The following is a 15,315-nucleotide window of genomic DNA, read 5'->3' on the forward strand; positions in this document are numbered from 1 at the left end:
TGACTGAACTACTCGTACGCTCTGTCCGGGTGGGTCAAGCTCCTTGCAGATTCACGACGAGACGCAGTTTCACGCTATTTTTTCACGTTGGACTACTACCAGTGTTGCACTTCTTAATGTATTGATTAAAGGATAATTTGAATTTAAAATTGTGATCTATTGTATTCCATAAAGATACTGAAAGCTAAAGATCATATCATTATTACATTTAAATGTAAGCAGGTTCCAATAGATAATTTTAACGTAGCAGACTAAAAAAAGTCTGGTTTCCCCGAACATCAAACAAAATAAATATTTTAAGAGCACTGTAGTTATTTTATGTTAACTTGAAGAACTGACGCTGGTAAAATTCATTGGGATTACTTGTATTTTAAAAGCAATGCTTGTCTAGTTACAGCACGTTATTTTTATTTTCAGCACCTTCTTTTTTTTATGTTTGAAATGCTTTATTGAAGAAAAAGCATAGTGATCAACAAATACAGGTCATATAAAGAACATTGTCATACAGAATCAAAAAGAGAAAAATAATAAAGGGTCATCATGCGTTAAACATAAGAAACCTGAGGAAAAATTCAAAAAGCATTTTGTAAAATTTTAAAGGCAACCAGAAGGAAAAGGGGGAAAGAGGAGAAAAAGGGGAGGAGAAAGGAAGGAAGGGAGAGGAGAAAGAGAAAGGCAAATATGAGGCGTTAGGAGAAGAATAGATGATGAGATCAGAGAGAAAGTAGGTAGAATAGAAAGAGCAAATAAGCCAAGGGTAGGGAATAGTTGAAAGGCAGGAAAGAAAAATGCAAATGTAAAAGAGATAAGAAGAGTAGAGAGGAAGAGAGGAAGAAAAGGGACAGAGCAAAAGTCACTTATGGGGGTTTGAAATTCTCAGAGGATAAAGGAGAGATAGATTTCGATTTCAGAGCCATGCGGTCAAGATATGCTGTGAGAGGCAACCAGAATAAATCTCTATTGAGGGTAGGAGTGGAGGCAGCAGCGAAACGAACATCAAGCCTGTGATAGTGACAGAGAGAATTCCACCAACATTGTATAGAGAGCTTAGAGAGATCCTTCCAGTTAGAAGAAATGTGTTGGAAAGCCAGAGCCAACATAAGATCTAATAGACCAGAGGAGCGAGAAGGAATATCAAGAGTGTCAGAGATACTGCCTAAAAAAAGGAGAGGGATAGAGTATGGGATAGAGATAGAAAAGAGACGAGAGATATGAGACCACACCTGATCCCAGAGTGCGAGAACAGAAGGGCACAGAAAGAGTAAATGAAAAAGATCAGCATTAGGGACAGAGCAGGTCCAACAGGTAGAGTCCTTATCAGGAAAAAAGCGAGAAATAGAAACGGGAGAGAGATAAAGTCTATGATATAGAAAGAACATAGATTGAGTTAGTGAGGCGGAACGGGAGATTTTTAAGGACCTGGCCCAGACTTTGTCCCAAACAGCTATAGACCAGTCACAGCCCAAATCAAGCTCCCAAGCAAGTTCCAATTTAGATTTCGGGCGGGTCGGATTGGGGGAGGAGAAAAATTTATAAATAAGAGAGGCTTTAGGGAGAGTAGACAGGATCTGAAGAAGCGGGGAATGGGAAACAGAAGAGGATGATAAGGGAAGAGAATAGTAGACATCAAGTATGATGGCCATGAGGACAGTGAATCTATGGAAAAAAGACTGGGGACAGTGAAACAGAAGTCGGAATCGAGGAAAAGAACATGGGAGAAAACCATAGAAAAGTTGGTTAACCCACATCAGCCCCCTTGATCTCCACACAGTCCAACAAATAGGACGATTATGGAGGAGAATAAGTGAATTGTACCAAATAGGGGAGGCCAAAAAGGATTCACGGGAGACCGGGTCAGGACGGACCAGAGCATGTAGAAGAGAAGAAGTATGCTTAAACAGGGGTAGAGGAGTGGTTAAATTCTTAGCAGTGAAATGTACAATTTCAGATAGGGAAAAAGGGGAGAGGAGTGAGCGTTCAATAGAGAGCCAAAGAGGAGCAAGAGGAGAAGGTGCAAGAACAAGCCAATTAGAAGCCTGACGAAGAGAAAAAGATTTATGATAAAGGCGAAAATCCGGAAAGTTGACTCCGCCATTGGACTTCGGTTTACGAAGAGCAACTAGCGCAACTCTCGATTTTTTATTATTCCAGAGAAACTTAGAGAGACAGGAATCAATGCGTTTGAAATAGATATCAGGGATATGAATGGGGAGCATGGAAAAGATGTATATAAGAATGGGAGATATCATCATTTTGATCGAGTCCAGCCGACCCCACCATGAGAGAAAGAGAGGATTCCAAGAAGAGAACAACTTATCCATACGGGATAGTACAGCAGACATGTTCAACCGAATAGATGAAGAAATGGAGTTAGAGAACCAAATTCCAAGGTACTTAATTTTAGAGGAGTTCCATGCAAAACCAGTGGCCGAAAACTGATGAGGGAGACAAAATTTAGTAAGAGGAAGGATCTCAGTTTTATCAGAGTTAATCTTGTAACCAGAAACTTGGGAAAAGGAGTTAAACTCAAGTAGTAAGGCCGGAATGGATTGGTCAGGATCAGAAATAAACAAAAGAATGTCATCTGCATACGCAGAGAGTTTCAAATGAGTCTTGTCATAAGGGAAGCCAGAAATAGAAATGTTGTTTCTAATAGACGTAAGAAATGGCTCTAAAGCTAGGACAAAAAGTAAAGGGGACAGAGGACAGCCCTGACGGACGCCACGCTGCAAGGGAAAATAAGGGGATAGCCGGCCATTAACTAACACAGACGCTTTAGGGGAGGAATAAAGTAAAGAAACAAGAGAAATAAAATTAGGACCAAAACCGTGCCAACGAAGGGAGGCAAAAAGAAAGGACCAAACTACTCTATCAAAAGCCTTCTCGGCATCAACCGATATGGCAGCTAGAGAAAAGTTGAGAGAAGGTACCTTATTGAGAACATTGAGAAAAAGGCGGGAATTATCTGAGGTGAGTCTGCCCTTTACGAAACCACATTGTTCCTTACCTATAAGGTGCGGGAGGAAAGGATCTAAGCGCCGGGCAAGAAGTTTAGCAAATAATTTATAGTCTACATTGACAAGGGATATTGGGCGATAATTTTTACAAAATTGCGGGTCGCGACCCTCTTTGGGTATTAGGCAAATCGTAGCCTCGTGAAAGGTACCAGCAGCTGTGCCGGAGGTGAAGAAGGATTGGAAGAGGGAGAGAAGTTTAGGAAGCAAAAGATCTGAAAAATGTAGATAAAATTCCACAGAGAAACCGTCCGGCCCCGGAGATTTACCCTTGGTTAGAGATGTTAAGGGGCTATCCAGTTCGGTAATAGAGAGGTCAAGTTCAAGATCAGGGAAGTTAAGATGAGAAGTGGAGGGGGCAGGAAGTTTGTCCAAGTAGGATTGAATAAGAGCAGCCGAAGGGGGGGATTCAGGAGTATAAAGAGATTGATAGAACTGTTGAAATTGGGCGAGTATATCCTGCTCCTTATGCAAGAGAAGATTATCGGTGGAATATATTGAATCAATCAGGTTACGCTCCTTGCGGGACTTAAGATAGTTGGCCAAAAGTTTACCTGACTTGTTGCGACCTCCGTAGTAGCGGGCACTGCTGCGGAGTAGTGATGAGGAAGCGTTGTCAGTAGAAATTTTGTTAAAATCGAGTTTGGCGCGTATAAGGTCTGGTACAACCGTTGTAGTAGAAGAGGTGTAGAATTTATGCTCCAGGGATTTAATATGGGAGAGAAGATCTTTCTGTTTCTTAAGATAAGACTTCTTTTTCTTTGAGACAAAGTCAATCACAAAACCGCGAGCGGTAGCCTTAAAAGAGTCCCAAATAACATGAGGGGGTAAAGAAGGATCAGAATTGAGTAGGAAAAATTCCGTAGCGAAGGAAAGAAAAGAAGAAGAAAAGAGGGGATCCAGGAGGAGAGAATTATTGAAGCGCCAGCGGGAGGATTTGGGATGAGGAGGAAGAAGGTCAAGAACAGTGACAATGGGAGCATGGTCTGAGATAACTATCGGCTCTATAGATGAGGAAAGAAGATTTTGAGAAAGAGACTGAGAAAGGAAGATGTAGTCAATCCGGGAGAAAGAGGCATGAGGAGGTGAAAAGAAAGAATAGTCCAAAGAGTCAGGGTGGGACAGTCTCCATGAGTCGAGAAGGTGAGATTTGGAGATAGTGTCAAGGAATTGTGTATGTGATTTGTGGGGTGTGAAACGGGCAGAGGATTTGCGATCAAGAAACGGATTAACAATTTGATTACAGTCCCCCCCCAGAATGAACAGGGAATCACTGTATTGAAAACATTTAGAAGTTATTAGAGGCCAAAAATTACAATCAGGATGAGTGGGGCCATATACATTAAAAACCGTCAGAGATACAGAATTGATTAACAGTTTGACTAAAACCCAACGACCTTCGGTATCATTTCTTGACAAAGAACTTTACATTTAAGCTTCTTGTGACACAAAATGGCCACACCGTTCTTTTTGTTAGATGTAGGAGAAAATAAAACCGTTCCCACCCAGCCTCTTTTTAACTTAAGAGACTCCGCCTCAGAGAGATGAGTTTCTTGTAAAAGAACTAAGTCAGGAGTGTAAGAGGCTAGATGGGAAAGCACTCTCTGCCGTTTAATAGGGCTAACAAAACCTTTCACATTCCATGAAATAACTTTGAATTAAATAACAATAAAATGTGCAAGGAACAAAGAAAAGACATAAAACCAAAAACGCCATAAAGGAGAATAACAAGCGAGTGAAAGAAAAGAGCAAGACAAAAGAAAGTCAAAAGACATAGTAAAAGAAGAACAAGGAAAAAGGAAAGAAAGGAAAAGGGAGGAAAAGAGGAGTAGAAGAAGAGACAGTACATATCCAAAACGGACGACTGAGGAAAACATACCTGAAGGGGGAAGGGAGATGACAAGATGACGAGATGACGATGGGGTGTGGGAGGATTCGACAAGAACAGCCCCCCAAGTCGGAGAGCAACACACCGCACCGGGACGGAATATGAGGAGGGCGGATCATATGGTACGAAGAGGACTACAAGAGGGTTGATCAAACAGAAAATCTAAGGGAGGGAAAAAGAAACATGTTATGCAGAAGTCATGGGGAGGTAAACAGTACAAAAACAAAAACAGACAATTGTATGCAGAACAGAAAACCCAAACAACAACCATTATATAATCACATCAGGCAGAAGAAGAATCAAACCTAGGAGGGAAAAAATTCCAGCAGGAACCTGTAAGAAGAAAAAACCAAACAGATAAATAATCAGCCAGTAGGAGGATTGGATGTGTCCATGCCAGCATTAGTGTGAATGTGAATGAAATTCTTAAGTTCAGCCGGGTCTTGGAAAGTTCAGGTGTTGTTCTGATGAGTTACCTTGAAGGTACAAGGGTGAAAAAGGCCATATCTAGCTCCCATAGAGCGCAGAGGAGCACGAAGAGATAAAAATTCTTTTCTTCTGGCAGCAGTGACATTAGAGACATCCTGAGAGAGAAAAACTCTCTGACCCATCCAGGACACTTGGCGCTTCGCTCGAGCTGTGGAGAGGACCAAAAGGAGATCCGTAAATTTGAGGAAGAGGATGATGACCCCTCGCGGTTTGGTCGAGGAGGAGGAGCGAGGGCCAAGTCTATGGGCACGTTGGATACTGAGAGAGGTAGTAGCAGGAAGGTCCAGCAACTTCAGGAGGAAAGAAGAGAAAAACGTGACAGGATCATCTCCTTCCAAGGATTCCGGCAGGCCGTAAACGCGCAGGTTATTCCTCCTGTTCCTGTTTTCCAAGTCTTCAGTGTGCTGTTGAAGGGCAAGAAGAGACTTCTCCAGAGAGGAGATGCGTTGAGAGTTTGACTGAATTTCTGGAACCTGCTGCTCAACAGAAGAAACACGAGCCTCCATAGTTGACCATTTGGCCTCAAAAAGCTGCATCTTAGCATTTGTCTCCTCCACGAACGGGCGCAAGGCGCGAATCTCCTCAAGTATCAACTCCATAGATATAGGAGGTGGAGAAGACTCGGATGGAGGTGGAGAGGAGTCCTGCTTCAGGCGCTTAGGTAAGGAGGCAGGAGGAGAAGATTTACTGGAGGTAAGTTGTGATGGAGAAGAGCGGGTGGAGGCTGTTGTCGCCATTTGATCCGTGGAAGGAGGATGAGGAGAATGACCTGTTGATGAGGAGGAAGCAGAGGAAGGTGGAGTCTTCGAGGGCACAAAGACAAACTTTGGGTTGCGTAGCTTGCCCATAGAAGCCTAAACGTGCCAGTAACAGTGACAGGAAGGCAAAGAAGCAAACCAACAGAACGACCTGCACTCAAAAACAGAGAATGTCAATATGTCCGGTCCGAAGAGCCCAGCGATCAGCAGGAGTAGCAGAGGACACTTGGAAAAATCATGAAGAAACTCCAGACCTGAAGGTAATGCCAGCAGATGTTAGAGGGTGCTTCCAGTAGTAACCAGGAGATCACCAGTGGGCGCGAAAGCCATGCGCACTAAGACTTGGTAGGCATACTTGCAAAAAAGGAACTAGAAAAATAAGTCATATGCCTTGGAACTGAAGTAGGCTATCACTGAAAAGCACAGCGTGTGTGGCATATTGCGAGGAGAGCATGGAGGTAGAGGTCTCAGAAAAAGGAGCGCCAACATGAGGAGTAAGCTGGAAGGATAGCGCACTGACAGGGCGCAGTCTCAGAAGTTGGCATTAATAAAGAGACCACGTGGAGCCAAATGGCATATCCCCCTGACGCAGCCACCAGAAACAATTCATACAGGATTGGGGATTAAAGAGCGTTGCCCAATAGTAAAATTGGCGCCATGAGAGATTTGACTGAAAGGAAACAAATTCTGCGATGTTTCATTAAAGTTGTGTAAATGTCACAGCAAGAGAGTCTCTGGTGCAGAATCTATCTTTATGCGCCCACATCATGTAAAGATCAATTTGATTCACCTCTCAGAAGCGTTGAGGCAGATGTGACAGACTCAGGGAGCAGCAGAGAGCTACAGCAGAAGCATTCCCCTCAGACGTGATGACTTCGTGAAATCATCTCAAAATGGCGGACGCGCTGAGGCGATTAACAAATTCGCCGAAAATGAGGCATTTTCCACAGAAGAGCGGACCCCCAGACCCCACCAGGTACACATCGCGCTCCGATGTTGGGAATCGCCAAAATAAACGGAAAAGATGCAGGAACGCCTCCGTACGGGATGAAAGTCCGTCCCGGTGTTGCGGAGCTCCAAAGTCAGGCGGCCATTGCCGTCGGCGTCCAAGCCACGCCCCCATTTTCAGCACCTTCTAAAGCTTGACAACCCTTACCAAATTTTTGGTCATATTTCCGGCGAAGAACAAGACCTCCTTTGCTGCTCTTTCACCCCGGCTACGACCCAGCAAACACCAGAGTTAAAGGTAAGGAAACTGATGCTATTTTTTTTTTTAGATTGGAGTTAGAGCTGTGTGTGTGGTCACTGTACATGGTGGTTGGGGTAGGCACACATTCTGAACATTGTACCCTCAGTGGATGGAATTTACTAACAGCCTTAGCCCTGTGATTTGGCCAATAACGGTTGTTAACAGCACTAACTATCCCTTGCCTTGTTCAAGGCCCTCAAGCAGTGTCTGTTTCAGTGCCTTCAGCAACCACTATGGCACACAGAGGCAGCAGGCAGTAAGGCTGTATTTTTAGCAGTCATGTTGTGCAAAGGGGAGCTGTTGGAGATTTATTGCGATACTGCACAAGATATATGTATTTATACAGAAATTTGATATTATTGCACCGCACCTTATATGTTGTACTTTGATTATTGGCAGGTTTCTTTAATATATATTGGTAAGGCCAGCATCGTCATCATGAATACAGTACAAGAGCTGATTACAAGGTCATTCCAGGCACGGCCACTTCAAGAGAAAATAGATTTAAAGCAATTGGGACCTCATCGGCCTGACCTAAAACTACAGCAAACTTCCCAGGACAGAGGAAAAATGTCCACACGTACATTCTCAAACGCCTGGTACACAAAAGCTGATTGGCTTACAGGGTGCCCTTTAAGAAATTCTCTGTTCTGCTTCCCCTGCTTGCTGTTTGGTGGTGAGTTTTCTTGGACAAATCAAGGAGTAACAGACTTGAAGCATTTGTCTGAAAAAATAAAGAAGCATTCACGCACAAGAAAGCATATGGAAAACCTGACTAGACTGGGAATGTTGGGGGAAGATGCTCCGATTGAGCAGCAGATAAGTGATGCATACCGCAAAGCAATACAGAAACACAATGAAGCAGTTGATAGGAACAGGCAGATTCTATCCAAAATAATTGATTGCATTCGTTTCTGTGGTGCTTTTGAACTGGCATTGCGAGGCCATGATGAATCGGAAGGTTCCCCAAATCCTGGAATATTCAAAGGCCTTGTGGATTTAATAGCAAGCATAGACAAGGATATGGAAGCACATTTAGCACGTGCTACAGTCTTTAAGGGCACCTCTAAAACAATACAAAATGAACTTCTTGAATGTATGCTCGAAATTATGAGAAGCCATATTGTGCAAGAATTGCAAAACACAGACTTTGTGGCTATTCAGGCTGATGACACCACTGATGTGGCCACTAAAACACAGTCCGTATTAGTGTTTCGATACATTGACAATGACAGACAAGTTGTGGAGAGGTTCTATGGTTTCACACATTTAAGAGACTCTAGTGCAGAAACCATTACTGCAGCTATACTGCGTCAACTGAGCTTAATTTTTCCAGAGCTGCCTCAAAAAAAAAACTTATTGCGCAAAGCTATGATGGTGCGTCCGTAATGAGTGGAAGCCTTAGTGGAGTTCAGAAGAGAATTCGAGATGTGTACCCTAATGCTCATTATGTGCACTGTTACGCTCACCAACTTAATCTTATTATGCAACAGGCAGTATCAAAGATCACCGAGACACGGATTTTCTTTCAGGATATAGGAGGCATGGCAGCATTCTTCTCGCGTTCCCCCAAAAGAACAGAAGTACTTCATGACATTGTAGACAAAAGCGTTCCAAGGGGATCCTCAACTCGTTGGAACTTTAACATCCGTACAGTCAACCTAATCTATGAACATAGAGAGGACCTTCTGAAATGTTTTGAAGCCATAGAAGCCAATGATGAGTTTGATTACAAAAGTCAGATTGAAGCCCATGGCTTTGGTAGAACACTACAAGACAGAGAGTTTCAGTTCTTACTGTATTTATTTCATGATATAATGGTAGCTGTCGACCTGTTATACAATCAGTTACAAGCACGAGAGATAGATACTGTCACAGTGCAAGTATATACTACTATGTTTGTACAAAGCATAAGCAAAGTGAGAGATGGGGTTGACAATTTAGACAGCAAACTGCCAGAGAAATCTTTTTTCACAAACCGCAGGAAAAACATCACCACTATGGTCCGAATTGCAAAGGAGATATGTGACATTGTAATTGTGCAGGCACGAGAGCGTTTTTCTTTCACTAAACATTTGGTGAGTGCCACATTATTGCAAAGTCAACAGTTTGCCAAATATGATGAATCCTTCCCGGAGCGTGCTCTGAATGAGGCTGTGGGAGCTTATCCTATGCTCAATAAAGAAGAGCTGAGAACTGAGTTGACTGTACTGTACGGAATGCCTGTGTACCGGAAGGCCACAAGTGCCTTGTCTTTGCTGGCTTTAATACATAAACTTAATATGGAAAAGTCACTTGGAGAGACAGTGGCTTTACTTAAAATTGTCATAACCACTCCTATGACAACAGTCGAGGCAGAACGATGTTTTTCAGCCTTAAAGAGGATTAAGACATTCCTGAGAAACACCATGCTTGAGGAAAGACTCAATGCTTTGGCAATGCTCTCTGTAGAGAGCAAGCTAGTTCAGAAAATCCCGGACTTTAACACTAAAGTTATTGAAAGGTTTGCTGCTCTTAGAGAGAGACGTGCTGATTTCATTTACAAAAAGTAAACAATGTTGAATGCTGCTACTTTGCAACCAGTTTAGTTTGTTAAATAAAAAACATCTGTGAGTGAGGTACTCAGAAATGCATTGTATCTCGAAGTCTGTTATGAAGCTCTGTGGTTATACACTGAATAAGCAGCTACCTATGTTATATGACATCTCTTTATTAATGTTATAACTGCACTTTCACAATTGCTTTATTAACCTTCCTGCTTTCTCAAATTTGCTTGAAAATGCACCATTTCTCTTCTATTTTTTCAAAATTTTCTCGGGGGGAGAACCCCCCCGAACCCTCCTTATAGGGGTTCGGGCTCGCTCGCTACGCTTGCTCGCAACGGTGAAGTATACCAATCATTTTACGCCCCACCACTTTAAAATGTCACCAGCCGCCCCTGTTCTTTTCCCTCACTACCACCACATTCATGTTGCTCCTTTTCCCTCCCACCCACCCCGTTTATGCCTTTCTTTTTACCTCCCGCCCACCCAATCCATGCCGCTTCTTTTCCCTCCCATCCATCCCATCCGTGCCACTTCTTTTGCCTCATAACCACCCCATTCATGCCACTTCTTTACCCTCCCATATGCCCCACCCATGTTGCTTCTTTCACCTTCCACCCGCTCACGTTGCTTCTTTTGCCTCCCACCCGCCATATTGCTTCCTTTCCCTCCCACCCGCTCCTCATTCATGTTGCTTCTTTTCCCTCCTACCAGCCCCTCATCCATATTGCTACTTTTCCCTCACACCCGCCTCTCGTCCATGTTGTTTCCTTTCCCTCCCACTTGCCCCTTGCCCATGTTACTTCTTTAACCTCCCACCCGCACCTCATCCATGTTGCTTCTTTCCCTCCCACCCACACCTCGTCCATGTTGCTTCTTTTCCTTCCCACCGCCCCTTGTCCATGTTGCTTCTTTTCCCTCGCACTCGCCCCTCATCCATGTTGCTTCTTTTCCCTCCGACCCACCCCTCGTCCATGTTGCTTCTTTTTCCTCCCACCCGCCCCTCATTCATGTTGCTTCTTTTCCCTAACACCCGCCCTGTCCATGTTGCTTATTTTCCCTCTCAACCCCTGTCCATGTTGCTTATTTTCCCTCTCACCCACCCTTCCTATGTTGCTTATCTACCCTCCCACCTGCCCCGTCCATGTTGCTTATTTGTCCTCCCACCCGCCCCGTCCATGTTGCTTATTTTCCGTCTCACCCGCCCCGTCCGTGTTGCTTATTTTCCATCCCACTCGCACCGTACATGGTGCGTAATTTTCCTCTCACCTGCCCCGTCCATGTTGTGTATTTTCCCTCCCACCTGCCCCGTCCATGTTGTGTATTTTCCCTCCCACCCGCCCCTCGTCTATGTTGCTTCTTTTCCCTCCCACCCGCCCCTCGTCCATGATGCCTCTCTCCTCCTCCCCTCGTCCATGTTGCCTCTTTTCCCTCTTACCCGCCCCGTCCATGTTGCTTCTATTTCCTCCCATCCACCCCTGTCCATGTTGCTTCTATTCCCCCCCATCCACCACTGTCCATGTTGCTTCTATTACCTCCCACCCACCCCGGTCCATGTTGCTTCTATTCCCTCCCACCCGCCCGTCCAAGTCGCTTCTATGCCCTCCAACCTGCCCCTGTCCATGTTGCGTCTATTCCATCACACCCTGCCCGTCCATGTTGCTTTTATTCCATCACACCCACCCCATTTATGTTGCTTTTATTCCCTCCCACCCGCCTCCTGTTAATGTTGCTTCTATACCCTCTGACCCGCCCCATCTATATTGCTTCTATACCCTCCCACCCGCCCGTCCATGTTGCTTCTATACATTCCCACCCACCCCCTGTCCATGTTGCTTTTATACTCGACCACCTACCCACTGTCCATGTTGCTTCTATTCCCTCCCACCCGCCTCCTGTCCATGTTGCTTCTATACCCTCCCACCTGCTCCCTTTCATTGTTGCTTCTATACCCTCCCACCCACCCCCTGTTCATGTGGTTTCTATAACCTCCCAGCCACCCCCTGTCCATGTTGCTTCTGTACCTTCACATCGGCCACCTGTCCATGTTGCTTCTGTACCTTCACACCCGCCACCTGTCCATGTTGCTTCTATTCCCTTCCACACCCACCCAATTGCCAAAGTCAATAGCTTGTCCACAGACGAGGCTTACTGGCTTTGCCGATGCTTGTTACTGTTGATTTCCAGGACATTAAAATCAACATTGCCTGCAGGAAGATTCAATCCACGCAGTGTTCCATACCTTGTAAGGCACTTCTACGGCGGAACTTTACAAGTTCAAAACTGCACCAATTTTCAGCCATCGGTCACTTCGTTACCTATCTGACCGGGCCTAGTTTCCTGTCCCACCCACCCCTTGTCCATTTCGCTAAAATAGCGGGGACATTTTATATGAGCATAAATCGATTTACAGGTGTAAGTTCATGTTTTGTGAATATTGAATTTAAATTACTTCTCATAAATTAGGCCATTTGTGCACATAAACGCGTGTGTGAATCCGAGCCAGAACTCTTGGGGCAGTACACATTCGCCCTATGAGCAGGGTGCTATCCCTTAACGACAGGGGTGACTGGCCTTGCAGTAGGATTTTCACAAAGTCCTGGATTGGTGCATAAACAATAGTGCCTTTAATTAATAACCCCTCTGCAGATGTTACTGGTCCAACTCTCAGCCTCACAAGTACCACACTCACAACTGAGCCCAGAACCAGCCTGCAGCCACCAGCTAAAACCCAAGGACCAGAAAAATAGGAACTGCTCCTCAGATGCAGACCCCACTTTTCAAAATGACTTGTTCCTGGGGCAGAATATGGCAATTGGGACAGAGCAGCATACAAGAGACCGGGAAACGCGTCCATGCAGAGATCCTGCAGGTGCCCTGCAAACCCTTGTGCGTTCCCTCATGCAAAGCCTGGCGTGGGCACAGTGCCTCCCCCACCCTGGCGCCAGGGCACTTCAACGTCACTAAAACTAACTGCACATTTGTAAATATTGCAATTTTAGCTTATCATACATCCACCCATGACTCCTGCTTTGTTTAGTTTCTGTTGCAGGCGTCAGGTTTAATTATTTTAATTTCCTTAAGGTATTGTTTAGTAACAAAATTATTCTAAAAACTATATTACTCTGATCCTGGCTCTTCTGAAGACACTGAACTTCGCTGATGCACTTTTGCTTTCGAAGTTTCGAGTAGTCTCGATAATGGTTTATGTTGAGCAGACACTCACCCCGATTTCCCGTCGTGCATACGGCTCTCCCGGACCTATGCTCGCTGCCCCTGTTGTGGATCATGTCACACTGTTGCGCACGCATGTTCAAACGCAAGTATTTTTTCAGGCCTTTTCCTGCCTCCATTCTCGGCTCTGAGGCCTGTTTCATCTAATCAGTAACCATAGCAACACATCTCCTTACAGAAGTTGGCACAGCAGTAGGAAATGACCTCAAGTTAACCTTTGCCCTCAGTAGGTTGTCCTTCCGCCCTCTTCTACTTTGCTATTTCCCTCAGCAAGAAGAGCAGGTGGAGGCGTCACCATCAATTTCAATCTAGCTTGAAGATTTCCTCCGGTCACTGCTCCGTGGTGACGCAGCGCGCACTCGGTCACGCACGCTGCATGCGAAGCCCTCTCTGTCACGCACATGCTTCTAGGGGAAACTTAAAGAAAAGCTGTCATGAGAGGGTCAGAGTAAATGCTGGGTGATACTAGGAGCCATTGCTGTTTCCCGCGTCATTCCAGGGAGTTTCTGAAACTCACTCCCAAAAGCTAACATTTTGCTAAATGGCTGACCGAGATCTGGGCTACATTTTGAGGGCTCCTATTGTTCTGATTTCCACTGAAGTACATTGATATGGTGTTACATTTACATTAAAATGGCCCAGCTAAGAAATAGCGGCTTTATTTTCTTATTCTGTTCTGCACAAAGGCTTAGGATCCCGCACTTCTCTTACAAACGAGAGGGCCTGGGAAAACATACGTTCCCTGACTGCCAAACATCTTTTTAACTTAAAAAATAAGTGCCTGGTATTTCAGGTGCTGATTTAAACAGAGGTGCCAATAAAGTGCTGGTGAATACAATGGAGGGTAGCTGAAGTGCTGGTTTGAGGACATGCGCGGTGAGTGATGGACAAACAAAGGGTGCCCTTGGTACGTCCTTCTTTTTGACCTCACATTCGGCTGGGATTTTTTTGTGAGGAGTTTGGGGTATTCACTGCGGGCGGAAAGAGTAGATGCCCCAAGTCTAGGCAGTTAGTCCAGTCAAAATATGTGTTGGTGCCAAATCTGGCAGTGTGTTCAGACACCTCTTTGTCTGATCACCGGGATATTCAAAGCCTTCCTGATAAGCCGGTGATTTGTGTCGAGGCAGGGTTGAGAGACTTCCAGAGCCATGAGCTCTGCAGTCTGAGGGATCAGCTCCAGGCTTTTTGGCTCTTTGGTGGATTGTCTGAGTGTGGCCCTCTGGAATGGTCCTTGACAGCGTATTGTGGAGCGGGGTTCAATTTCACCCTATGGGAGGGTCCTAGACCACGTAAAGTGAGGAAGCATTGTGTTACATTTTCATTAGATAAGATATTTTGTGAAGGACTTACAAGAAACAGTATGCCGTCGCGAAAAAATAAGAGTTAAAGAAAGTATTGGCAATATCTATATAAAAATGGTGTATTTTCATACTAAGTGATCGAAATGCTATTTAAATCGTCAATGGTTTTTCTGTATACTTTTCTGCCTAGAAAACTATCAGTGCTTTGCAAAGTTCTATTTATAAAATCAATGGATGTGTTACTTTAGTTTTATATTGAACTTTAAATCAGAGTGAGCCTGGTTGAGCCACTGGCAGAAGCTTTGCGGTGACCCCAAGTCGCCCTTCCAAATCATGAAAATATCATCAACGCATCTTTACCATAATTGGACCTGTTGTACATATTGATTAGTTAGTGAGAATATTGTTGTGTTCAAAGACATTAACATACAAAATGGCCAAGGTTGGAGACAACGAAGCTCCCAAAGAGGGGCCCTTGATCTGTAGGCGTAAAGTACCTTCAAACTCAAATTAGTTTTCTAGCAAAGTGATCTCCAGTAAGGAAATACAAAACTCAACAGGTTGCTCGGTAGAGGATTTATAGTGCTCCCAACACAGTCTGATGACAGAAATACCGTCAGCCTGGGAATGTTGGTGTACAAAGACTCAATGTCCATGCACCTCAACCACTGATGTGAATGTGGTCCTGGCAAAATAGAAGTGCAGGAATCCCTTTGTCCTTGCACGTATTCCATAAACCGAACTATGGTTTGATTGGATGAGTTGTCTTCTTCGACTGCTGACATCCAGGGTGCATGAGAGACTCTTAACTCCCTGTGTCTCTTTGTCTCCAAATCCCT

The 15,315-nt window shown here is 44.6% G+C and overlaps 1 protein-coding gene across 3 annotated transcripts in view; it reads left to right on the plus strand.

Moving 5' to 3' along the window:
• P2RY6 (pyrimidinergic receptor P2Y6) overlaps window positions 1–15,315 on the plus strand; it is a 273,825-nt gene that overhangs the window by 211,588 nt on the left and 46,922 nt on the right. Inside the window, exons 1-2 of one of the 3 annotated variants that reach the window (XM_085623307.1) lie at window positions 7,283–7,395; window positions 7,798–10,176. The exons of 1 other annotated variant lie outside the window; for it this stretch is intronic. In XM_085623307.1, the coding sequence (XP_085479433.1) occupies window positions 8,787–9,950 (1,164 nt within the window). In that variant the 5' untranslated portion in view covers window positions 7,283–7,395; window positions 7,798–8,786 and the 3' untranslated portion in view covers window positions 9,951–10,176. Of the gene's footprint in view, window positions 1–7,282; window positions 7,396–7,797; window positions 10,177–15,315 lie in introns of those variants that run through there. One more of the 3 variants, XM_085623308.1, reaches the window with a different exon arrangement.

This window comes from Triturus cristatus, chromosome 8 (genome assembly GCF_964204655.1).
Source record: "Triturus cristatus chromosome 8, aTriCri1.1, whole genome shotgun sequence".
NCBI lineage: Eukaryota > Metazoa > Chordata > Amphibia > Caudata > Salamandridae > Triturus > Triturus cristatus.